Below are 27511 nucleotides of genomic sequence, written 5' to 3'. Positions count from 1 at the left end.
TTGTTGAATAGATACACAAATGTTCTAGAATGTTTGATTATGACATCATACTGTGACATCACAAATGTTTTCGGGCATTCATAACATTATTTTCTATGATGAATTGAAAATGGGGAATCCTGATGTAAACAAGATGAAAGTCTTTCTCTGGTCTGCATAGAGCTGCCGCGGTATTGATGTTTTCCTTACCGCACACATTTGCAAATATTTCCTACCGCCGCGGTATTACCGCACACACACACACACACACAAAAAAAAGTTTGAATGCATTTTTTTTGTAGTCTACTCTTTATATAGCATATAGCCTGCCTCTAGTCTAAATGTCTATCTTTAGAGGATGACTTTGCAGCATGAATATTGTTTGGGATTCGGCATGCACGCATTCGTTATTAAAAGTGAAACACGGATTCGAAGTCTCCCCTCGGTGTCGCGCCCGCCGGTTACCCCCCCGACCCTTTCTTCTTCTTATTATTATAACGTTACTACTTATGATTACAAAGGCATTCGATTTGTGGCATTAACGTTAGTATAGTTACACGTTCGTATTTACCGGACCACATAGCAAGGCAAGCGTTACTCAATTAATATCTAAGTTCCTTTCTTTGCTCAGAGCGTGCCGAGTTGTACCCATTCTGCGGTCTGTTAATAAAGTTTTCAATCAGACAAGTGTATAGAACGAAGGGCTTTTATTATAACATTTCGTTGCAGTAAAATCATTATGCCTCGTTCCCTGAGGAGCGACGGCGTCGGTAATCCACTCCGGTCTCCGGTGGGAGCTAACTTACTATTAGCCGTGTTGTGATGCTGAGATTCAGGAAGTAAACGCACTGCAAGATGCTCCAAGCATGTGACGCGTATCTCTTCTGACCAATCAGTGGTCTGCAGTGTTTCATGTGACTTTTCTGGTACCCAATAGGGTCGCTTGGAATCTCGACAGAGAAGTAGGGTATATCTGCAGAGCCGCAAGCCCAACGAGAGCGTAATAATAATAATAATATAATAAAAAACAGCGGTGATGCCGGTATTCAGCCCAACGCTGCGGTGGGCATGATGTAACAGCGATACCGCGGTAATACCGATACCGCGGCAGCTCTAGGTCTGCATCCCCTTAACACTTTGGTTGCCTAAGGTTAAATTCATGATATACCATAGATTGCCAGCGCTATTTGTCTATGGAGAAAGTCCCCTTCTTTGCAGGGCTATAACTTTTTAAATTCTATTGCTACATTGCCATTATTAGGGCCCATTCAAAGTCCTATATGTATTGTTCATTGTGTAGCAACGTTAAACTTTTTCATTCACATATTCATAGTAAAGTATGGTCTAATGTATAAGTATGTTTTCATCTCTTTCTGCAGCTTTCTCCAGAACGTGATCTATAGCCCCAAATACATTATATTGATGATGCAATACAGTTTTATGGCAATCAGCGCGATATAAAAAATTACAACTAGACGTACTTCTAGAAGTTACTACACGTCATCTGATGTTGACCGGATGGGCTAGGGGCCGTTTATAATTCCGTGGGCAGCGTTATACCAATCATCTAATGTGGGTCAAATGTTGATAATAGCAGTTAGTATCGAAGACCAGGGTTAGAAATTAAAAAAAAAAATTCAAGGGCTTTTTTTGCCCCCCCTTAATTGATTTTCGGGGGCTTTTTTTGTATTTCGGGGGCACTGAATTTTTATGATAAACGGTAGGGGTGGGACGGTTCACAAAATGGACGGTTTGGTTCGTATCACGATTTTGGGGTCACGGTTTTCAGTTCGATATATGTTAATCTTTATTAAAAAAAATGTAACACTCAAATCTAAACATGCTTCTCATTTATTAAAAATAAAAGGTTTACAGTGTTTACAGCCTTAAATAATGTTTGGCACACAAAGACCGAACTGACTGAAAAATATAGGCTACATTTGTCAAAGTATTAACTTAGTGCAAACAAACAATATGCTCAGCCAGCACTAGACTTTCCTTTCTTTAATTAATATAAACACACAAAAACAATGTCAACCATGTTTAAATTCCCTGATTGTCAGTTCTTAATGGAAAGATTCGTTTTCTGCTTGAAATTATTATGTTTCTGTCTACATTTATTTAGACTAACATTATTTAAATATTGAGTGCAACTGTGGTGGATTACGCAATTCGGTGAGTTGGAACTATCTATGGGTTGGCGCCGGGTCCCCACGGACATTTTAGTGTCACGCACCTACAGCTCAGGCAATGTTATTATCAGCTCCGGTAACGTTAGGACTCGGAGGTGATGGCATGCAGTGGGAAAGCGGCAATAGTCCCGGTTGGAGTTAGTAAAACACAGTTGTATGTTAGCCTTCTTGGATGTTGAATAAACGTCTATCATTGTCTTTAAACACCCCGCCTCTCAGACTCCCATTTCCTCCTCTGCTACAGTAGCTACGGTGACATTTCATTGACTGTACAGTATTAGCTTGCGGGCTGCGTCGGGCTACCATAGTTAAAACGTGCGTTGTGTTTACAAACTGCTATGGCAAGATGTGTGTAGGCCTATGTAATGTTAATGGCTATGTTTTTAAAGTCGTAATGAAGATTGATTTATATTGTGCGTGCCATTTTTACACAAACTGACTAGCACCTGGCTACAGTGCTGCTGCTGCTGCCTGCAGCCAGTGCAGAACACCGGCTCCGCCAAATGAATTTTTTTATTTGCGCGTCATCTGAACCGTACGATACAGACGCTCCATTACCGGATAAATATATATATAATTAGTAAACTGTCGGGGGCATTAAGTGCCCCCCTTAACTGATTTTCGAGGGCATTTTGTCCATTTTCAAGGGCATTATGCCCCAAGCCCCCGTTAATTTCGAACCCTGTCGAAGATGGTAACGTTACACGCTGAAACTCACCCCAGTCTCTGCGCGCCGTTGGACGATCATCGTAGAGTTGAAATCTTATCATTATGGGATGTAAATTTACCCGGTCCATCTCCAGCTTGTATAATGGTATATACGTCAAAATCATGTTGTTTATCGAGTTATTGGCAATCGATCACTGTGTAGCGTGACGAGCCAGAGTCGCGGGACCTATAGCGAGCACCCGGAAGTACTACGGACGTAGCACAACCTCTATGCCACTTCCTGTTAAAGCGATTGCGCCGATCGGCCACCAGATGGCGCTCCTGAACCGACAGAGAGCTCAGTGGGTCCTGCTGGTGGATCTCAGGCCAGCGGAGGGGACATATGAATCCGATCGCAGATTTTTGAAATGTTGATATAAGGACGCTGTACAGCGTCCCCCGGCAACTTGAGCATGGCCAGCAATGACGTCAAAACACGTTTCATGGCAGTCAAAGTGTTAACAATTGTGTGTATTGAGCTGTACTGTATTGTACCCATTCTGCAATCTGTTAATAAAGTTTTCAATCAATCAATCAAGTTAACCTTCTGTAGTGTGGCAGTGAAAGGGTTAACCTTCTGTAGTGTGGTAGTGAAAGGTTAACCTTCTGTAGTGTGGCAGTGAAAGGTTTAACCTTCTGTAGTGTGGCAGTGAAAGGGTTAACCTTCTGTAGTGTGGTAGTGAAAGGTTAACCTTCTGTTAACTCACTAAACCTCACAAACACCAGCAAGGAAAGGCTGCATCAAAATAACTGTTTTGTTTCGTAGCTGCGTTTCTGCCACTCTTCACAAGCAAAGAGACTGTTTCCATTCCGTGAAAACCCGCCCTACTCTGCTCCAGTGGTGCAGTCGTAATATGGGAACTGGTAACACGCCACGCACGCGCGCCGGACCGCCGGTACGTGCATGCGCACAGAACAGATTTTTTTTTTTTTTTTTTTGAAATAGCGAAGCTGAAAAAGGTAGCAGGAACATTAGAACAGAGAACATTAGAACATATACAATTAGTCAACTGAATGCTTTGTATCTTGTTTGCTAATTCAGGTTAAAGACAGCCGATTTAACCAGCATATTAAGAGAGCAAGACTGTCTATCTGGTGTATGTTATGATGAATTGAAAATGGGGGACCCTGATGTAAACAAGACGAAAGTCTTGGTCTGCATCCCCTTAACAATTGTATGCATGTATTGAGCTGTACTGTACTGTACCCGGGCGTTGGAGGTCGTGCAGGTATAGCGAAACTAAGTTTGCTTTGGATAAGCTGATTCTGAAGCTTCCATAAAACCGACAATATTGCACTCATAACAGTCCTCCTTAAAAAAGACAAAGACCCCAACGAGTGCGGTAGTTATAGACCTGTAAGCCTCCTCGGAACAGATATCAAACTGTACTCTAAGGTATTAGCCATCAGATTACAAAAGCATATGACGTCTTTAGTTCACCCGGACCAAACTGGCTTTATAGGAGGCCGCCTGATCACTGAGAACATAAGACGTATACTGCACGTACTTGATGCCGACAAAGAGGATACCATACCTAAGGCGATACTGTCCCTGGATGCTATGAAGGCCTTTGACAGGCTGGAATGGTCGTATCTGTGGGCAGTGCTAGAAAGGATGGGGTTAGGAAAAGGATTCATCGATATGATTAAAGTATTATACAAAGACCCATCGGCCATGATTATAACAGGCACAATCATCTCCGATATCTTTCCGGTATCGCGCTCAGCCAGACAAGGTTGCCCTCTTAGTCCCGGTCTGTTCAATCTATCATTAGAGCCGTTAGCACAATATATAAGACAATCCCAATCCATAGAACCTATCGTAATCAAGGGCACACAACAAAAAATTTGTTTATATGCGGACGATGTAATATTGTTCATGAAAAACCCCAACACCACATTGCCTCATCTGCTCAAGTTGATTGAGGACTTTGGTGATTTATCGGGATTTAAGATAAATTGGCCGAAGTCGGCTTTCCTTCCACTTAACACCCCTGCAAAAAAAGATACAACCCTCCCAGGACAGATACCGATGGTAAAACATTTCAGATGCTTGGGAGTGGAAATATTCCCTACCATAAGACAAACGGTGAAGCACAACTACACAAAAATCCAAAACAAAATCAAAGACGACCTTGATAGATGGGCAAAACTTAAGAACACAGTACAAGCACGGATATCAATAGTTAAGATGGATGTACTACCTAAAATCAACTTCTTCTGTTCAATGCTACCGTTACCCCCTCCAGAGGGTTACTGGAAAAGATTACACTCCTCCACATACAAATTTATTTGGAATAACAAACCACCACGTATAAAAAGATCCACCGCACAGAGAAATAAAGCAGATGGTGGCATGGCATTTCCAGATTTTTTCCTATATTTTAAGGCGTACTCATTAAGTCCATTGACAACATGGTTTGACTCCCAAGCATTAGCATCTTGGAGGAAAATAGAAGAAAACATAGTAGCCCCACATAGACTGAAGGACATAGCACACACTAAACTACCAATCAAGCACTGTGAACGAAAATTTGGCCCCATAATTACTCATGCGATCCGGATATGGCGTGAATCACAAAAAAAAAATCCTAACCCACAAGAATGGCACAACCATACTCCCTTATTCAATAACAATGCTCTCTTAATTGGAAAACGACCTATAAGATTCCCTATATGGGAAAAGCAAGGCATACACTCATTAGGGGATATTTTTAACAAACAGGGTTTTTGTAGTGATAAAGAAATACGCAAAAAATTTAATCTCACCAAGTCCACATGGCTTTTTCACAAACAGTTAGAGCTATGTTTGAAGTCTCACGGTGTTCCATTAGACAGACCAATTGAACACCACAGATACCACAAATTCTTCTACTCAAGAGAGACATCGAGAGGTTTTGTTTCAGAATTTTATCATCAATTACTAACGTCCTCGTATGAAACCCTCCAACTTGACTCTGTCTGGAGGAGGGATATACCAGACCTGGAAAATGACTTTGATTGGCAAGGAGCCTGGGCAAATGTCCGACTTACATCAAGGAACCCGGATCATCAACAAATCAATCTTAACTATATTCACAGGACATACTTGACTCCTATAAGACTGTGCCGAATGGGGCTCAAACAAGATTCCAAATGCACCCAATGTACAAATGGGGACGAAGGGACATTTATGCACATGTATTGGGACTGCTCACCAGTTAAGGCATTCTGGAAAGATGTGACCCAACAAATATCAAAACTCGTATCTTGGAATATACCTGTACACCCCTCGGTATTGCTGTTGAATGATGTTTTTGAGTTTGCAGTGAATCCACAGCTAAAGAGATTGGTTTTATCGGGTATCACAGTAGCCAAAAAGCTGATCGCATCACGCTGGTTTCAACCGGAAAAAATGTGCCGTAAAGTTTGGTTTCTTACATATCTCGATGTAATTTACCATGAAATATCTACAGCAAGAATTCTGGGTCTCAATGAATCCAAAATGTCAATGTGGTTAGAAGTGGTGGAGAGAATAAAAGCTAGCTTATAATGGTAGTGTCTGGTTAGGTGCGAGGGATAGTGGAGGTACTTCTCAAGGTGGGGTCCGGGAGGGGGGGTTTCGAGCTGAGCATATGTATGTAGGGTTTTTTTTAGATAACAGGTATTATGGGTATATCTTATATAAAACAACTAACCAAAATGTGATCTCATTGGATGTGCCCTGACAATTAATGCTTGTATATCTTATCGTGTGTTGTCATGTTTGTTTATATGTTTGTTTTAAAAAAGAATAAAAAAATAAAATACAAAAAAAAAGATGCAAATTTTGCTCTGCAAGAACAACGGAGTGGATATCAGTCCATTTTATGACAACCACGTCCGATGTGGAGAGATTATAAGATGATGATGATTGACGTGATGATGTGATGATTGATTGACGGGGAGTCGGACACGGACACTTCTAACGTTCAGGTTCAGCCATCGATTTGGTGAGTAGTAGTAGCCCACTATTAGGACGTGAAATACTGTCTACTTAAATGTATAAAATATCAACCTATCTATCTAATAATGAGACAATATGCAAATAAGATAATACTAATAATTGTCACGGTGTCCCCGTATATGAAATGAAAGTGGCTTGCAACTTTACTGGCTGTCACAAACTGTTTATTTCTCGTTTAGCATAGTATTACATTCCACTTCTATAAACAATCAAAGTCCTACCGTAAGAGCCTCATACGGGTCAATTAAACCTTTTTGATTAGTCTTTCCTTCGAGCTAAGTTGTACTGAACATTTCACTGTCAAAAGCGCAAATGTAAATAAGGTTGCGTCGCAACACTGTTTTCAAAATAAAGGTCACATATACAAATACCTCTCAATTCTTACTAAAAAAAGTCCCGGATATACATAAACATTAATTGGCATAGATCTCTATAAACGGCCCAACACATTGATCACTTTAGAATAGACACACACTGAAACCAGTAACATCACAAATATGAAGCAGGTAATTACCCATACAAATAATAAACCTTTCATGGGGTTATTTACAATAATAATTCATTTGATTTCTAAAGCACTTTTCATTGTGAAACAAATGTATGCAGAGTTTCTTGTCCTCCTGATTAATGCAATGGTGTGTGTGTGTTGTGGTGATCTCATTCAAGGAGCACTACACAAGCGCGCGCACACACACACACACACACACACACACACACACAGTTTGTTGTTTTTGTTCTATTAGTGATTTACACACTTTCTCGGTTGGTTCATTATAAAAGATACAAACCTGAAAACAAACGCACTTAAATGTTAATTAAAACGACCACAGTAATGAGGCAGGAGGAACATATTTTTTTAATAATGGTAAAATTGTTATTTAAAAATTTGCCCCTAAAAAATATTTTTTGTGTGCCCCTAGTGAAAAAGCTTAGCGTACAGCCCTGCGTTGCTCACAGAGCCCTGAGTTTTACCCATTCTGCAATCTGTTAATAACGTTTTCAATCAGACACATGTATAGAAAGGCTTTGTTTTATTATAACATTAGTTGCAGTAAAATCATTATGCCTCATTTAAGTCATCCTGCGGAGCTAAAAGCTAAACGTCAGCCACGCCGTGTTCTAGAAATCCTCTCGTCAACTCAAAATCAATGGCGGACGAAAGCCGAAGTAAAAAATGTATACGGCTTGCCGATTGGTGGTAACAGCAGAGGCGGGTGCAAGCGGTGTGTGACGTAATTGGCAGAATCGACTGTCAATCAAAATGTCATTGGTTGAGACAATAGTATCTCGCTGCAGCCCAGCAGGTAGACCATGCTGGGAGAACTAGTATCTAGCTGCAGCCCTGCAGAACATACTGGGAGAGAGATAGTGCTATTTCTTGATGTTTCCTTTTTTTTAAGTAAGTAAAGAGGCCTATGTTCATATCGGTGAGCACAATTTGTAAGACAAATATACAGTAGTTTCAAAAAAAAAAAAAAAAAAAAAATACAAAAAAAAATTTATATTTAAAAAAATATTTAAAAAAAATATTTTGCCACAAAAATCGGTATCGGTATCGGCCGATTGTGTTAGTTGAACAATCGGTATCGGTGGCAAATTTTCATATCGGTGCATCCCTACTTTTTTTTCTTCTTTTTTCAAAACTGTCTGCCTTGAAAGAAAGGCTTTGAGTGGACACATAGGCTGCCTAGCAGGTCGCCTGCGGCATCACCACCACTGCGATGGTGATAGAAGCCTACGACGACGGCGCGAGCACGCTTGTACCTATTGACGAGTCGTTTGCTAAATTAAAGAAGTTTGACAGAAATGACCCAAGGGCTCAAGCCGCTAGCTTTTAAGCAGTCCTTGGTGGTGCAAATTAACCTGGCTACTACGGAGCAATAAGTGACTGCGTATTCAACCAAGGGTTTCATCACAGCCATGAAAGGGGCTAGCTTTGCTTAGCTCCCCGCGTTGTCGCAGGCTTTTAAGTTAACACAATAACACACCATCGCAGCGGTGGTGATGCCGCAGGTGACCTGCTAGGTTGGATGTATCACAACAAGCCGCTGCACTTTTCCCTCCTCGTGGAACTTCTGCATTGCATTTATTACAAATAGCAAGCAAACTTTTCCCCTCTGAAACAATCCCCACTAGCGTCGCCATCTTTGTTGACATCCGCGCTGCTTTCAAGAAACGTATGTGGCTACGTCACAGCCAAGAAAGGGAGCGCTGGATTTGTGTAAAACGCCCTGTTCCTAAACCACACGCTATCAGTCGTACCACAGTACTGGCAAAACGGGAGGAGCCGACAGTTGAAACAAACGCACTTCATCCAAATTCACCCACACCGCATTTTTTTTACCAAAAAATATATTATATTATCGGAGCTATTAATAACGTTATCGGGTTTATCGGGATGACGTCATAATTGCTGATATCGGCCCGATAATTATCGTGCATCCCTACTTGTAAGTGCAAATTCAGATTGTCCACGGAGTCTAGGTGTATCAATCTGCGCATACGTAGTTAGGGAGTAGGTGCGACTAGCTCGGCTGAGAAAGTGCCGATTGACTTGGGATTGGTCACGCCGTGTTCAGGAGACTTGGGCGTATACAAATCTATTGGATCATATCTCCAGCACCCCCACAGCCGTAGCAACAACCACTTAATGTCGAGGCTCTCCTCCACATTCATTCATTTTCTCCCCCCACTCTCTCTCCCATGATTTCAGAATACCGGGAGTGTTGCGGTGGTCTATATCACTTCCTGATCAGTCACGTGGTACCGGTGGAGCGTGATTCTTTGAACGTCTTCCTGCATTACTCCATAAACGCTTTGTGTGTTTACAGTGTAAAGATTCTCTGTAGCAGAACTCTACTGGACCATGACTTCACATCTGGATCAAAACGTTCTTCCTGAGAAAACAGACATGGACACCACAACATCTGTAAGTACAATTATGTTTACATTGTTTTCCTCTTTGCAGCAGCGGCACTCGAAAGGAGCCTTGAAGTTGTACAATCCCAAAACAAATGCCAAATGTTTTACATTTGTAGTACTTTACCATCTCCATAGTCAACTTACTCCTAGCATCTGCAGCGACATAATTCTCTTCACAATAACATATTACATTTCTCCCGATACCGGAAGCTACCTTTGTTCGCTATATCGTAGCTGTAGTTTAAAGTTGAACGTTTTTATTTATTGTGAACAATTTTTTTCACAATAAAATCCACTATAAATCACAGGGCTATTACCGACATAATACTAACAATCATGACAGCCCGGTTTTTAAAATTAAAATAGATGTAGATTAAAGATTAAAGATATACACAGATTCATTACAATACAATACAACACATAAATGCTCTTGCTCGTTCTTCCCCCCCCCCCCCCCCCCCCCCACCGGACCCCCCTTGAATACATCCATTATTCCGCTTGATACCAAGGATTAAAAGTTCATATAATGCTTTATCCTCTCCACCACTTTTTTTTTTTTTTATTGGTCTTTTTCCCCCTCCATTTTCCTCCGATTTTTCTCCCATCCCAATGTTAGTCGTATGCCAATTCCCAGTCCCTTCCTGGTTGCTGCGCACTTACCCCCCACAGTCAGATCATCTGGGAGAGTGGAGGCTACCACGTGCTTCCTCCGACACACGTCCAGCCAATCACCGCTTCTTTTCACCTGGCAGCGCGGATTCTCATTGAGAGGGCGTAGCGTGTGGGAGGACCACACTATCCCCCTCACGTCCAATCCGCGCTTAGCAGGCGCCCCGACCGAACTGTAGGAGTCGCTGTTTACAACGACCCGGACCCACCCCGCCAGCTTCTCCCACCCTCTGATACAGCCAATTGTATCAGTGCAGACGGCCAGCCAAGCTGGTGACAACCCCGGAGCTGTGAGCTGGATTCGAACAGGCAAATCCAGCTCAGCTCCGGGGCTGGTGACGAACACAATCTCCGCTCGGCCACCTAACCGCCCCCTCTCCACCACTTCTAACCAGATTGCTATGCTGGCTTCATTAACACCTAGAATTCGTGCGGTAGATATCTCTAGGTAAATCACATCAAGATAGGTAAGAATCCATACCCTCCGACACATTTTATCAGGTTGAATCCAGCGTGATGCTATTAGCTTTTTGGCAGCCGTAAAACCGGACAAGATTATCCTTTTTATAAGTACAGAGTGTGATAACTGAGAGATATCATTCAGCAACAATACAGAAGGCATTACAGGTATTGTCAAAAACAAAAATCCTGATAATAGTGTGGTTATTTCTTCCCAAAATATCTTAACAGGCGGGCATTCCCAATACATATGCATAAATGTACCACTATCACCGTTTGTACATAAGGAACATCGAGAGTCTTGTTTAAGCCCCATACGGTTCAGTCGAATAGGAGTTAGGTAAATCCTATTTATAAAATTAAGATTAATTTGTTGATGATCCGGGTTACGTGACGATAGCCGAACGTTTGCCCAGACTTCAGCCCAATCAAAATCTACTTCCAAGTCTGGTATATCCCTCCTCCAAACTGAGTCTAGGGGAAGGACTTCATACGAAGATGTAAGTAAGTGACGGTAAAAGTCAGAGACAAAACCTCTCGATGTCTCCCTTTCATAAAATAATTTGTGATATCTGTGGTGCTCAAGTGGTACCTTAATGGGACTCCATGAGCCTTCAAACATGCTAATAACTGTCTGTAGAAATAGTATGTGGAACTGGTGAGGTTAAATTTGTTATGTATATCTTGATAGCTACAGAAACCCCGTTTGTTGAAGATATCTCCCAATGTATGTATGCCATTCTTTTCCCATTTGGGAAATCTGATAGGTTGTTGTGCAATAAGGAGTGTATTGTTATTAAATATGGGAGAGTGTCTATGCCATTTATGTTGGTTAGTAAAAAAAAAATGTGTTTCACGCCATATCCGGATCATATGTGTAATAAGAGGGCCAAATTTCATGTTGCATTGCTTAATTGATAGGTTGGTGTATACTACATCCTGCAGTCTATGTGGTGCCACAATGTTTTCTTCTAATGTTCTCCAGGATACGGATGCTTGAGAATCAAACCAGGTGATCAGTGGTCTTAAAGAGTACGCTTTAAAGTAGTAGTAGAAGTCTGGAAATGCTAGACCTCCGTCAGCTTTATTTCTCTGTGCGGTGGATCTTTTTATTCATGGAGGTTTGTTGTTCCAAATAAATTTATATGCGGCGGAATGTAATTTTTTCCAGTAACCAGCAGGGGGGGGGGGGGGGGGGTGTGTAACGGTAGCATTGAACTGAAGAAGTTGATTCTAGGTAAAATATCCATCTTAACTATTGATACTCGGGCCTGTACTGAGTTTTTAAGTTTTTGACCACCTGTCAAAGTCATTTGTGATCCTATCTTGGATTCCTGTATAATTATACTTCACTGTTTGGCATATAGTGGGGAATATTTCAACTCCAAGACATCTAAAGTGTTCTACCCTTTGTATATTTTCTGGAAGGAAGGTAGCCTTTGCAGTGACATTAAGTGGAAGGAAGACCGATTTTGGCCAGTTTATCCTAAATCCCGATCCCAAAATCATCTATCAGCTTGAGAAGATGAGGCAGTGAGGTGGTAGGGTTTTGCATGAACAATATTACATCGTCCGCATATAAACTAATATGATGCTGTGTGCCCCTAATTGATTGATTGATTGATTTTATTGATGGATTAAAAGACACACAACACTGATCCAAAGGATAACATGAGAGAGTAAAACCCTTATTTCCGTCATGGTCCCAGGGCTGTTAGGCCACAACAAAACACGACAATAACACAAAACACATAAATTTAAAACATTATAAGACTAACCTATCGCTAAAATTGTATACCCCACAATAACTAAAAACTGATTGAACTATAGGGGGCTATTCCTCTATTTTGTCCATGAGCCACTTCCTGACGCTTCTCTTGAAGCTGTGGAGGCTCAAGCTCTGCTTGATGGGGATAGGCAGCTTGTTACAATCCTGGGCTCCAGAGAAAGTAAGGGAGCACTGGCCCAGTTTGGATCGGAAAGAAGCAGGCTTCAGGTTTGCTATGCTTGCTCTAGTTCTGTGGTTGTGGGATTCGTTGACCGGGGTGAAGTAGTTCTGGAGGTATCTAGGGGACCTTTGGTTTATAATATTGTGCACTATGTTCAGTCTGAGCTGGGTAACTCTGGCCTCCACAAGAAGCCAATTTAGCTCCTGAAAGTGACTCCTCCCTATGTGGGTGCGAGGGCCAAGACCCATTACCACCCATACCAGCTTATTTTGGGAAACCTGAAGCTTCTTTTTTATGGTCACTGTCAGGCCCTCGAACCACGACACGCTACCATAGTCAAAGTGGCAGAGTACTAGGCTATTTGCTAGTAGCCTGAGGCTATCTCTGCCAAGGAGGTTGGCTTTCCTAGCTAGGTACCTGGTGCGGGCGTTGACTTTGCCCAGTACTTGGGAGGCCATAGCCTCCCCGTCTAGGCTCCCGTCTATCATACAGCCTAGATACTTAACTTTTTTTTGCTGTTTTAGGGTTACAGCTCCTAACTAGCTTGGACTTGGAGCCTAATAGTACTGCCTCTGTCTTACCTAGGTGAAGAGAAAGCCTGTTGTCCAAAAGCCACCTGCTGACCCCTGCAATTTCTTCACCTAGCATCTGTTCTAGATCGATTGAGATCGGCTCTATGGATTGGGATTGTCTTATATACTGTGCTAAAGGTTCTAAGGATAGAGCAAATTGTCCGGGACTAACGTTTGCGTATAAAATGAGTATAAAATCATATCAAGTAATAGGGGTCCGATTACATCCCAACATGAGAGGTACAGCTCTGGTGGGATACCATCCCATCCAGGAGCCTTACCACTTTGCAATTCAGATATAGCCTCCCTAAGTTCCTCTAGTGCAGGGGTCGGGAACCTATGGCTCGCGAGCCATATATGGCTCTTCTGGTGACAGCATATGGCTCCCAAAAATTTGAGTAAAATTTTTTTTTTTTTTTTTTTTTTTTTTAATGCTTGTGATATTTCTTAATAATACTGTGTCATTTTAAAGTAAACAGAAATTAGTTTTGAAGATACAGCTAATAGTATCTGTAGCTGAAGATATAGCGAGCAGAGCTGGCGAGGGAACACAAGTGGACAGAAATTAAAAATCTTCAACCTGAAGACCAGCTGATTCTTAAAACTTGGAACGAGCTTCCTGTGACATACCACACAATGCAGCGTGAGTATTGCCGTATTGACCATGTTTGGCTCTACATATGCATGTGGGCAGTCATTCTCGCATATGAGGAACATTAAGACCAACCTACGCTCACGTTTAACTGATGGAAGCCTCAACGCCTGCATGAAGCTCAACCTCACCACGTATGAACCAGATTACAAGGCCATCAGCAAAACCATGCAGCACCAGAAGTCGCATTAAAAGTAAGACATATTTAATTTATTATACGTTAAAAATACTATATGGCTCTCAATGAAATATATTTAGAAATATTTGGCTTTTATGGCTCTCCCAGTCAAAAAGGTTCCTGACCCCTGCTCTAGTGTAATAGGTGTTTCTAACTGTTTAGCGTCTTCCTCTGAGAGTTTAGGTAGGTTAATTTGATCAAGAAATGTATCCATTTTATTATGATCGAAAACCACTTCTGATTTGTACAATTTGGAGTAAAACTCTCTGAAAGTCTCGTTGATTTTTTTGGGGTCTGTAACAAGTCCTTGTTGGTCCTTAATAGTAGGGATATCAGCAAATTGTGCATTGGATCGTATCTTCATAGCTAGTAGGTGACTTGGTTTAGAGCCATGAAAGTAATAATGTTGTCTTGTACTGCGTATTTGAAATTCAGATTGTTGTCGTAAAATGGAGTTAATCTCTTTTTTTAACACATTAATTTGAGACTCCAATTGACCCGAGTAGTTGTGTTGTAAAGAAGAGAATAATGTCGAGTGAAGCGTTTCCAGCTCTACCAATTTGGAATGCCGTTTCTTACGGAGGATAGAGGCAAAGACTGTAGTGTTGTCCTTGATAAAACTCGACCGAAATCCATAACATTCTGGGGTCCTTTTCCGAACCCGCATTAGTCTCCAGGAATTTATCTAGTTTATCTTTGAGTTGTAAAAGGTATTCAGTGTTTTTCCGCAGTGTCGAGTTGAAGCGCCATCTTGGGGCTCGGGATGTCAGTCTACCAAATGAGCCCTTCAGGAGTAAATATCTGTGATTTGATAATGCACTAGGTTCCAATTCCACGTCAAATCTATCAAATAGTCTAGGGCAGGGGTCTCAAACTCGCGGGCCATTTGCGGCCCGCAGGATGATATTTTGCGGCCCCCTACTTGACATCAAAGTTTAGTGTTAGTGCGGCCCGCGCGCAACCTTTTGCCTACCCGTTGCGCGAGTTGGGCGTTTTATTTATTTTATCACTTGTAGGCTACCATAGCGCAGGCTCATGGCAGCAACGTTAGTGGTTGAAACGTGATTCCGGAGTGATACCAAGTGGAAGGAAATATATCCTGTCATCAGTGCGTATAGCAGGTATCCTCGAAATTCTCCCCTATCTCCTCTGCAAGCTCCTGTCCGGCTGCACTGCTCCAACTGTCTGTGTCTGTCTACTGCTTTGGTCCAATCATATTCAGCGTCCCGTCACCATTCCCCCCCCCACCCACAGTCTGCGAATCAGAGACAGAGTAGGGCGGGTCTTCACGGAATGCATGTTGTCTCTTTCAACGGGTCGGAGTCAGAGCGAGAGTTGACAACGCATCTACAGTAGTCTAATCTGCAGGTACTGTAGCTAGTAGCATAGTTTTGCCAGCAGGCAGCTAGTAGAAAAATATGGCATGTTCAAAGATGGCCAGTAAAATAAAAGTCAACAGTGAAAATCGCTGCAATTCAAAGGTGAATGGTCAATGGACTGAAAAATATGCATTCATCCTCCCTCCAACCAGCACAATGTGCCAAGAAACGGTAGCTCTTGTGAAGAGTGGCAATTTGAAACGCAATTTGAAACGCCAATACGAAACAAAACAGTTATTTTGATGCAACCTTTCAGCACTAAGAACCACAAAAATAAATGGAATGAAATCATCATATCAAGCTGCAAGCAGAATTATTGTTAAAGTTATGTCACAACGATAAAAAGCAACCAAGTCCTCACTCAGTGGCATGGGTGTTGGCTAAACACAAGAATCCATTCTCTGATGCATACATAATAAAATAATGTATGACTGAAGTGATGGAGACCATGTTTGAAGGCAAACAAAAGCAAATCCTCCTCAGATAGCACAGCAACCAGAATAACTGAAATACTGGCTGATGATTTAATTAACTCTATCAGTGCCACGCCTGGTTTTCCGTTTTACCGCTTGAATGCCACCATCGGCGCCAATGTTAACGTTAATATCGCCTAATCTATGTTTTAAATTATGGCTATGTGTCTAATCTGCCCATCGCATTATCAAAGACTATTTTCCAGTCAGTGCTGTGAAGACAGATTGTTTTTTTATCGCGTCGTTTCCATTTCAGAGCAGTTAGAAAAGCCCCCGTTTTGATATAAAAAACAGCTCATTCTGGAGCATTCTATGAAAATCATCTTTTAGTGGAATATTCCACAACGTTGATATTCGTCGGCCTTTTTATGAATCGTTTTCAAATAAACGCTAGATGATCAATATTATACGTGCACGCAAGCACATTACGGCCGCGCACTGATAATCGCTCCGTTGATTTCCTCACGGAGTTTTACAGTGAAACCGAAAGAAGACATTTCACAAAACAGCTTATAACTCCATCAAACTTACTCCGATTATCCTACCACTGATAACATAGAGTCCTTACCTGACATCAGATGGTATCCAACTGGTATATTCCAATTCCTGATCACCATTCGAAAAAATCGATACGTGTATGGATCCAACGCGACACAGTTAGATCTCCATGATCCGCAGGGATCTGAGGCTCCAGAATGAACTGTGGTAACCCCGGCTGGATCAGTGAACTGGAAAATGTGGAGTACCGGATTTTTTCCCCCAATTAAGTCCATTCCAAAATCACTTATGTCATCTGGGAGACGACAGGGGGAGCTTTTTTCCACAGTGATCACCGGCGCAGCTCGGCTATACTCGGGTAGGCTCGGGTGATGCAATAATTTTTCAGATCGCGAAAAAAAAAATTATAATAATTCCGAGAAATCTCGTGAGTGGCACGCAACCACCTATAAAAAAACCAGAGAAATCTCGTGAGTGGCACTGAAAGAGTTAAACAGCTTTGTGATAGAATAAAAAAAATGCACAGTGCATTTCCATAGCTGTGGATGAGTCCACTGACACCACTGAGAATGCTCAGTTGCTGGTGTTTGTGAGGTTTTATGATGAGGCAAAGGGGTAGTTTGTTGATGTATTAATACATTTTTGGAATACTTGAAACCCTTTTTTTGTGGAATATTTGATGCGGCCCAGCCTCACCCAGACTCTACCTCCAGCGGCCCCCAGGTAAATTGAGTTTGAGACCCCTGGTCTAGGGGATGCAAAAACATAATCTATTCTGGAGAATGACTTGTGTCTTGCTGAGAAAAAAGAATACTCTGGACGTTTTTATTTATTTATCACATATAAGGTACAAGTACATTATAGTGAAATGCTTGGCTCCGTATGGGCCCCCTGAGATTGTGCTTCATACAGTAAAAAAAGTAAAAATGAACAAAATCGAGCACAATTTCGATGGAGCCCACAGAGAGGCGGGACAGTGCAGCGCCATCTTGTTGACGTTCATTGTCAATGAATTGGTCGTAAAGGATAATAGAGAATAGTGTTTTCTTTTTCTTGTTTGATATGTGAATGACTATTGACAATATATAGTAGCGTATTGGTCATTTGTTTGTAATATGTTTATCAGATCAACATATTAGCATTAATTATATCTAAATAACTTTGTTAGTTCTGTCATAGAATACATGTATTCAGACCTATACAACTGCATATACACAGAATTAGTGCTGGGTGATATGGCCTAAATTTGATATCAAGATTTTTTTATGCATAATGTCGATATTCCATATGACTATGTTCAATCACCTGAAGATAAAGCATGTTATAGAGTACGATGAATGTATCAAGCTAAAGGGAGCTGCGACTCCCGCCACTCCTGTAACTTCAGCCAGGTACCATCCGCGAATTTCGGCAATGGAAAACCGAAAAGGCAGAGTAGAGTCGAGTAAGTACCATGCAGTGGAAAAGCACCACAACATAATCTCAGCTCCTCCCGTTATGAGAGGACGAGTACCAAATGGAGAGAGATAACATCAGCAATCTCGTTCCATGTAGCCAAGAACATGATTCCCATTTATACAGTGGAAAAATAAGGATTCCGAAAACGAATTGGAACAGAGATACGAGTTGCAAATTGATACACTTTACATGTCCTTTTTTTTTTTTTTTAAATGAATTCGGTCCCGCTCGCATCTTTCTCTTTCTCCGCCATGTTCGCCTGCAAGAGCTAATCAGAGCCAGGTGTTAGATCCTGATCAAACTGGCCAGTATCACGTCTTCGTCTGTTTGGCTCTCCATCCAATTCCTCTGCGTTGTGTCATTTTAATGGTCCTGACGTCTCCTATACTGGCTGATAAGATCCTTATCTCTCCCTGTTAGTACAATCCGCAAACCATAATAATTCTCCACCTCCGTAAGAATTCGACACTCCGACAACGTGAAATACCTTACAGGGAGAAGCGTGGTTTTTTGATAAACAGAAACCTCAGCTCAGATGTTAACAGATGGTATTGTCCTTGAAAAGTCTATTCTAATGATCTTTCGGTGTGTTCTATTGTCCCTCTGCTATTCAGTCCAACAGTGGTCAGGCCTGTTCGTTAGTCAAGACCATCCTTGTGGTAGCCGAAGCTAATGATGATGTGGCATTCTCCCCCCCCCCCTCTCTGTGATAAGAGGAGAGAGTCTCTTGGTCCCTTCCCTCCTGTGGGATTCGTTTCTTTGGTCTGCCTCACACCCGGAAACACTGTTCGACTTATAGATCTTCGTCGTAGCAACGACGGCCCACCCCTTTCTGGTTGTCATGTGCCGCGCTGTCATGACAACTGCTAAATAACCTTTACACACATCAAAACGCAGTTACTGTCAAAACCTCCATCGCGCTCTGCCTCTGTGGCCCCTTATCTTTGTTTTGTCTTCCAATCGGAATTCAAAACAAACACCCTCGCTGGCAGTGTGCTTGTGAAACCTCTTCTTCTCCACCGTCAATATCATCCCGTGATGATAATGATATTACCCTCTTAAAGCGTCTCTTTATATCAGTTTTATAAACCAAATATACATTAAAAAAACCACCATTTTCTCTCACAGGGTTGGAGTCTCTCCGCCCCTTCCTTGTTGTCGACACACAAGGAAGGAGTGCTGCCGCGTAAAATGAAAAGCAAGAGCAACAAAATCTTGTGTGAAAACTTTGAAGTTGTTTAGAAAATAAAACCCTTTTCATATCGAGCATTAAAAAAATATCAATCGAATCGAGGTTCACGATATATCGCCCAGGACTACGGTACATAGAATATAATATAATAGAAGTACTTTATTGATCCAGAGGGAAATTCAGCACTACAGATCGCTCACAATAAACATTTAGGTATAGTCAAAATAAAAAATCATAATAATAATAAAAATACAGTCTGGGATATACATTCTAAAATATGTATATACATTCAAAAATATACAGCCAAAAATCGACAGTAAATGTACAGTAATAAAAAATGATTTAAGTGTCTTATGTAAAGTAAAAAGTCCAGGGCCCTCATTTATCAACGTTGCGTACGACAGATATGTGCGTAACCCATGCGTACGATCATTTCTAAGCAAAGTGTGGGACTTATCAAATTGAACTTGTGCTTGACTTTGTGCATATATATACGCACAGCTCGGAGCATGCGTAGCTGGCGCCCGGTGGTAGAATATTGAATATTACAACGCGGATATAAGCTTCCGCATTAGTTTCAACACCGGCGTGTTCTTTATGGCCAGTAATTCATTATAGTTCATTGTAAAATAGCAACAGTAGTGTAATTATGGTCAAAACCCTATAAATAGCATTTGGAATAATAGGTATTTCTCCTAATGAATGCAGCATGGTTTATGACTGACCGCACTGACTGCGCTCCGCTTAACTCAACTCGTTATTATTTTGCGCACAGACCGCAGAAACATGGGAACGTTTTGATTATATTTAAAAGGCTTTGCCATAACGTTAAACGAAACAAGTGGAATTTCGAAGCTGTAAGCAGAATACAAGTCATATGAACACTAGGGATGGGAATCGAAAACTAATTGGCCGATGCCTGGAACCGTGTGGCTCCCGTGACTTTCGATTCCCTTATCGCTGCCAGGTTTTTCCTACAGTTGCGCAATAATGTTAGCGTTAGCATGTAGCCATGGCAGACTCTATTTGATTCCTTAAGGGCTCGAAATTGCCTGGGTTTTGGTAATATGCTCCCGAAATGCTCCCGCTGTTTGGCTACTTCTATGTGCAGTGAAAACTACTTGAATGCTTTAGAACCTAGTCATTGATTTAGTTCAGGGTGAGCTAAAATTTGCCGCGGAGCTAACGCTAGCTAATGTGAGCTAACTCTATTTAATCAAGCTCACAAAGAGAGATAAACAGCTGACAGCGGATAGTACAGGTACAAATACAATAAAACAGCAGGTGGGGGCTGTTGTGTAAACCTTGTACTCTTTAGTTCACATATAATAAGAGACGGAGTGTTTGTTTACTAGTCTCTGTAAGCCAGGAAGTACTGTGGTGCAACATACAAATGTGTCCGTGTAGCAACACAAGCCAATACCTTATAGGACAGGGGCCCGGGGAGGGAGCTATGCCTTCCTTCCTCTTCCACCGTGTGTTTTCATTCATAACAGTTCAATAACTAAACTGAACTGAACCTGTTCCCTGGACTGCAGGTTCGGGAGATGGAGGCCGAGCTGGAGGACGAGAGGAAGCAGAGGGCCGTGGCCATGGCTGCTAATAAGAAGCTGGAGGTGGACCTGAAGGACCTGGTGGGACAGATCGAGGCGGCTAACAAGGCCAGGGACGAGGCCATCAAACAGCTCAGGAAACTACAGGTACACACCAGGGCTCAGGACACTACAGGAACACACCAGGGCTCAGGACACTACAGGTACACACCAGGGCTCAGGACACTACAGGAACACACCAGGGCTAAACAGCTCAGGACACTACAGGAACACACCAGGGCTAAACAGCTCAGGACACTACAGGTACACACCAGGGCTAAACAGCTCAGGACACTACAGGAACACACCAGGGCTAAACAGCTCAGGACACTACAGGTACACACCAGGGCTCAGGACACTACAGGTACACACCAGGGCTAAACAGCTCAGGACACTACAGGTACACACCAGGGCTAAACAGCTCAGGATACTACAGGAACACACCAGGGCTAAACAGCTCAGGACACTACAGGAACACACCAGGGCTAAACAGCTCAGGACACTACAGGAACACACCAGGGCTAAACAGCTCAGGACACTACAGGAACACACCAGGGCTAAACAGCTCAGGACACTATACTACAGGAACACACCAGGGCTAAACAGCTCAGGACACTACAGGTACTGTACACACCAGGGCTAAACAGCTCAGGATACTACAGGAACACACCAGGGCTAAACAGCTCAGGACACACGCGTAATTATTTAAGGTAACCAACTTGCGTCTAGCCACGCCCCCGCGGCGACGCGGCAGCTGCCGCGGAGCGAAGCGAGAGCTCTGCCGCGGCAGCATTATGTAGCAGTAATTAAATACGGTCCTAAAGGCAGAGTTGCAATCAGTGATGGAATGGATAAAGAATAACAAACTAGTTCTAAACATATCAAAGACAAGTAGCATCATTTTCGGTTCAAACCATACTCTAAGAACGAACCCAGTCTTGAAACTTTTGATAAGTGATGTGGTAATTAATCAAGTCCAGGAGACTAAACTCCTAGGGGTAACATTAGACAGTAAATTGTCATGGTCACACCATATAAACAATATAGTAGTGAAAATGGGAAGAGGGATTTCTGTTGTTAAAAGATGTGCTCATTTGTTACCACTAAATTCTATCAAACAGGTAATTCAAGCTCTGGTTTTGTCAAATCTTGACTATTGTCCTGACTATTGTCCTGCAGTATGGTCGAATGTAACAACGAATAAACTGAAAAAATTACAAATGGTACAAAACAAAGCAGCACGTATAGCGCTTCGCTGTGAGTACAGAACTAATGTTGCAGCGATGCACAGTTGTTTAACTTGGTTACTTGTCAAACATAAATTACTCTGCTCACTCCTTGTATTCACTAGGAATATTCTTGTTACAAAGATCCCCTCAATTTTATATAACAATTTATCAATAAGTCTTGACAGACACAACCATTCCACCAGACATGCTTCTGCACGAGGTTTTACACTTCCAAAAGTGAGGTCGAATGCAATGAAGCGAACTGTCATGTTCCGTGGTATGCAGGAATGGAACTCTCTTCCCAGACATGTTAAGCAGGAGAATAGTAAATGCCGTTTCAAAATCGTGGTAAAACAACATTTTCAACCAAAGAAATTGACATTCCCTAATAGATGGTGTGTACGTAAATGAAAATGTATGTGTCTGATAAAGAGATAGGTATATGGATGAAAAGGCATGTGTCTGATAGGGATATATTATTAAAATATTGTATAATTGGCTGATATGAACATAGATAATGTATGTAAAAGCTAAATAGTATATTATGCTGTATTGTATTATGAATTAATTATGAGTAGGTATTATTGTATTGTATTATGAATTCATATGGCGTATATATTTTTATCCTGTATTATGAATTTGATTAGGGTTTTTATTGTTGTTTTAATTGTCTGTATGACATGTAAATGTTGTGAGTGTATAAGGGTTTTTATTGTTGTTTTAATGGTCTGTATGTCATGTAAATGTTATGAGTGTATAAGGGTTTTTATTGTTGTTTTAATTGTCTGTATGACATGTAAATGTTGTGAGTGTATACGTCTGTAACTGTATTTTATGTGTTATGGACCCCAGGAAGAATAGCCCCAGCACTGCTGTGGCTAATGGGGATCCAAATAAACTTAAACTTAAACACCAGGGCTAAACAGCTCAGGATACTACAGGTACACACCAGGGCTAAACAGCTCAGGATACTACAGGAACACACCAGGGCTAAACAGCTCAGGATACTACAGGTACACACCAGGGCTAAACAGCTCAGGATACTACAGGAACACACCAGGGCTAAACAGCTCAGGACACTACAGGAACACACCAGGGCTAAACAGCTCAGGACACTACAGGTACACACCAGGGCTAAACAGCTCAGGATACTACAGGTACACACCAGGGCTAAACAGTTCAGGACACTACAGGTACACACCAGGGCTAAACAGATCAGGATACTACAGGTACACACCAGGGCTAAACAGCTCAGGATACTACAGGTACACACCAGGGCTAAACAGCTCAGGATACTACAGGTACACACCAGGGCTAAACGGCTCAGGACACTACAGGAACACACCAGGGCTAAACAGCTCAGGATACTACAGGTACACACCAGGGCTAAACAGCTCAGGACACTACAGGTACTGTACACACCAGGGCTAAACAGCTCAGGACACTACAGGAACACACCAGGGCTAAACAGCTCAGGATACTACAGGTACACACCAGGGCTAAACAGCTCAGGACACTACAGGTACTGTACACACCAGGGCTAAACAGCTCAGGACACTACAGGAACACACCAGGGCTAAACAGCTCAGGACACTACAGGTACACACCAGGGCTAAACAGCTCAGGACACTACAGGTACTGTACACACCAGGGCTAAACAGCTCAGGATACTACACTACAGGAACACACCAGGGCTAAACAGCTCAGGACACTACAGGTACTGTACACACCAGGGCCAGGCTAAACAGGCCAGGACACTACAGGTAGCTAAGAGACCAGGGTTTAATGGTCTTGTGTTCTCCTCTCTCGCTCTAGGCCCAGACGGTTTAATGGTCTTGTGTTCTCCTCTCAGAAAAAATAAATAACGCATATCCTCCGTTTCTTGGTGCTGAGCCAAACTGTAAAAACAGTAACACATAAGACGAAGCGGGGCTCGCAACTCACTTTATGCTCCAAGGTGTTTCAATTGACAAAATAACAGCAGTAGATACAACGTTTCGACCGACCCTTCCGGTCTTTTTCAAGTATGAATACAACACAAAAAATGACATCTTTTTATACAGGAAATTACTATTTATCTTTTCATTTGAAATTTTTTAGAAGGAGATTTTTTGGAGAAATATATATATTAAACACAGTATTAGACATAATTTAAAGATAGGCAGCAGTGTGTAATGTACTTTCTTTGGACCCGGTCCAGGTCCTAGCCACTGAAAACACAAACAAAAACGAAAACGAAAAAACAAAGTCTATCTATTGACTGTCTCCCTCTATAAGTTAAATTTACAAATAAGGTCTAATGTCAAAGTCCTTAGGGTATTAAGGTATCTTAATGATGAGACATTGTGGTGTGCCTTTTTAAAATGTAAAGCTACTGGGATTTTTTCATCCCCATTCCGTATCGTACTCCTGTGTTCAGCAATACGCGTTTTTAAAGCACATGTTGTCTTACCGACATATGCCTTACCACATGGGCACTTAAGCATATAGATTACATTGGTAGTTTTACATGTTATATTTTGCCTCTTATTTTGATCTCTTTCCCAGTTGATGGGTGATAGAAAACAGTGCATTTTTCTGTAAAGTGACACTGAGCACACAAACCACAACGTCAGTTTCCATCTGGCAGGTCATCTAAAAAATGTTGTGTTTTTTTAGGAGGCAGGTCTGATTTAACCACAATGCCTCTGATGTTATGTGCTCTCCTGTAGACTAGTCTAGGGGGGATCTGAAAAGATGTATCCAATGTTGGATCAGAACTGAGAAGATGTTTGTTTAAAAAGGTTGCCTAGAGGCGAGTATTGTGTAACACACTGTATAGGTTGTGCAGAGGTAGTTTTGTTTCTTGTTTTATGACCTACTTTCAAAGCTGCTTTTTCTACAATGTCCTGTGTGTACCCTCTGGTTTTAAACATCGTTTTTAAAGTATCTGTCTGTTCCTGAAAACAGTGTTCTCCTCTCTCACTCTAGGCCCAGACGGTTTAATGGTCTTGTGTTCTCCTCTCTCGCTCTAGGCCCAGACGGTCTAATGGTCTTGTGTTCTCCTCTCTCACTCTAGGACCAGAGGGTTTAATGGTCTTGTGTTCTCCTCTCTCGCTCTAGGCCCAGACGGTCTAATGGTCTTGTGTTCTCCTCTCTCGCTCTAGGCCCAGACGGTCTAATGGTCTTGTGTTCTCCTCTCTCGCTCTAGGACCAGACGGTCTAATGGTCTTGTGTTCTCCTCTCTCGCTCTAGGCCCAGACGGTCTAATGGTCTTGTGTTCTCCTCTCTCGCTCTAGGACCAGACGGTTTAATGGTCTTGTGTTCTCCTCTCTCACTCTAGGCCCAGACGGTTTAATGGTCTTGTGTTCTCCTCTCTCGCTCTAGGCCCAGACGGTTTAATGGTCTTGTGTTCTCCTCTCTCGCTCTAGGCCCAGACGGTCTAATGGTCTTGTGTTCTCCTCTCTCGCTCTAGGCCCAGACGGTCTAATGGTCTTGTGTTCTCCTCTCTCACTCTAGGACCAGAGGGTTTAATGGTCTTGTGTTCTCCTCTCTCGCTCTAGGCCCAGAGGGTTTAATGGTCTTGTGTTCTCCTCTCTCGCTCTAGGCCCAGACGGTCTAATGGTCTTGTGTTCTCCTCTCTCGCTCTAGGCCCAGACGAAGGACTACCAGCGGGAGCTTGAGGAGGCCAGAGCCTCCAGGGATGAGATCTTTGCTCAGTCCAAGGAGAACGAGAAGAAACTCAAGGGCCTGGAGGCTGAGGTCCTACGGCTACAGGAGGTATATGTTCAGCAGTTCACTAACAACATCAGCTAACATAATGCTTTAGATCTAGCATGGTAGTTTACTGGTTAGTATGGTAGTTTACTGGTTAGTATGGTAGTTTACTGGTTAGTATGGTAGTTTACTGGTTAGTATGGTAGTTTACTGGTTAGTATAGTAGTATAATGGCTAGCATGGTAGTTTACTGGTTAATATAGTAGTTTACTGGTTAGTATGGTAGTTTACTGGTTAGTATGGTAGTTTACTGGTTAGCATGGTAGTTTACTGGTTAGTATGGTAGTTTACTGGCTAGCATGGTAGTTTACTGGTTAGTATGGTAGTTTACTGGTTAGTATAGTAGTATGATGGCTAGTATGGTAGTTTACTGGTTAGTATAGTAGTATAATAGCTAGCATGGTAGTTTACTGGTTAGTATAGTAGTATAATGGCTAGCATGGTAGTTTACTGGTTAGTATAGTAGTATAATGGCTAGCATGGTAGTTTACTGGTTAGTATAGTAGTATAATGGCTAGCATGGTAGTTTACTGGTTAGTATAGTAGTATAATAGCTAGCATGGTAGTTTACTGGTTAGTATAGTAGTATAATGGCTAGCATGGTAGTTTACTGGTTAGTATAGTAGTATAATGGCTAGCATGATAGTTTAATGAATGACATCCTGAATTAACTTTTCACATCACTTCTTTATCCTGAGTCTATAACTGACTGATTGTTAAGAGTCGTTTTTTAAAGATGTGAAAATAAAGGGCATTCTTATGTTATTTCTGTGCGTTTATCCCAAGCTTTCTCTAAATATTCAGCAAGTGCAAATACCCTGTGATCAAAAATCGATTTTAAGATTTAAGATGCATCACTAAACCACATTAACTCGAGGTTTTTACACCTGTCAAATAACTTTTGACGCAACTCATAATATAGTGGACAATAAAACCTCAAATTAAACTCATTCTCTCAATATCGATGTGTGTGTGTGTGTGTGTGTGTGTGTGTGTGTGTGTGTGTGTGTCAGAAGTCAGAGGAATAACGACCTGTTATTCAATAGATTAAATTAGTTTAAGAATAAAAAAATAAATACATTTTAAGAGAATCTCAAATACATTATTTTATTTAAGTGTAGGCTATAGTTAATGTTTTATTTTTTACAGTTTTTGTATTTTTCTGACATGGGGGCTCAACAATAAATGACAATCAGAAATGTCAAGTTGCATGTTGTTATTCTAACCAGCTTAGACCCCTACGCTCTGCATCTTCTGGCCGCCTCAGACCTACTCCTATCCAAGCTCCGGGAGGGTCATCAAAGAGAAGTCGCCTATTCTCAGTCCTTGCCCCACAATGGTGGAATGAACTACCCACCCCAGTTAGGACAGCCGAATCACGTCCAATCTTTAGCCGTCGACTAAAGACGCACTTCTTCAACCATTATCTGAATTAAAAAAAATATATCTAACCCTAACTAACCGTACTGTCATAGGCGCCTACGTAATGGAGCAGCGGAAGCACGTGCTCCAGGAGTATTGAACTTGGGGGAGCAAACTTGTCCCTTTGCTCCCTCACTTTTTGATCATATGATATACCCCCCCCCCCAATATATAAATATTATCTAACCATAACTACGTAATTTCAATCAAATTAATAATACGCAATGACACTTAATAGCAAGTTTTT

The 27511-nt window shown here is 41.8% G+C and overlaps 1 protein-coding gene across 1 annotated transcript in view; it reads left to right on the top strand.

Moving 5' to 3' along the window:
* The window catches only part of LOC311226147 (uncharacterized protein), a gene marked incomplete at its 3' end in the record, with an annotated part of 50101 nt that overhangs the window by 6850 nt on the left and 15740 nt on the right, over nucleotides 1–27511 (top strand). The window contains exons 2-4 of the mRNA XM_084311521.1: nucleotides 9696–9793; nucleotides 20804–20965; nucleotides 25717–25845. Of these exons, the coding sequence (XP_084167647.1) occupies nucleotides 9731–9793; nucleotides 20804–20965; nucleotides 25717–25845 (354 nt within the window). The 5' untranslated portion in view covers nucleotides 9696–9730. The remainder of the gene's footprint in view (nucleotides 1–9695; nucleotides 9794–20803; nucleotides 20966–25716; nucleotides 25846–27511) is intronic.

Source organism: Notolepis coatsorum, assembly GCF_963971535.1.
Source record: "Notolepis coatsorum genome assembly, chromosome: 1".
Taxonomy (NCBI): Eukaryota; Metazoa; Chordata; class Actinopteri; order Aulopiformes; family Paralepididae; genus Notolepis; species Notolepis coatsorum.
The sequence above is the reverse complement of the archived record's forward strand: the minus strand, read 5'-3'. Positions and strand labels throughout refer to the sequence as shown.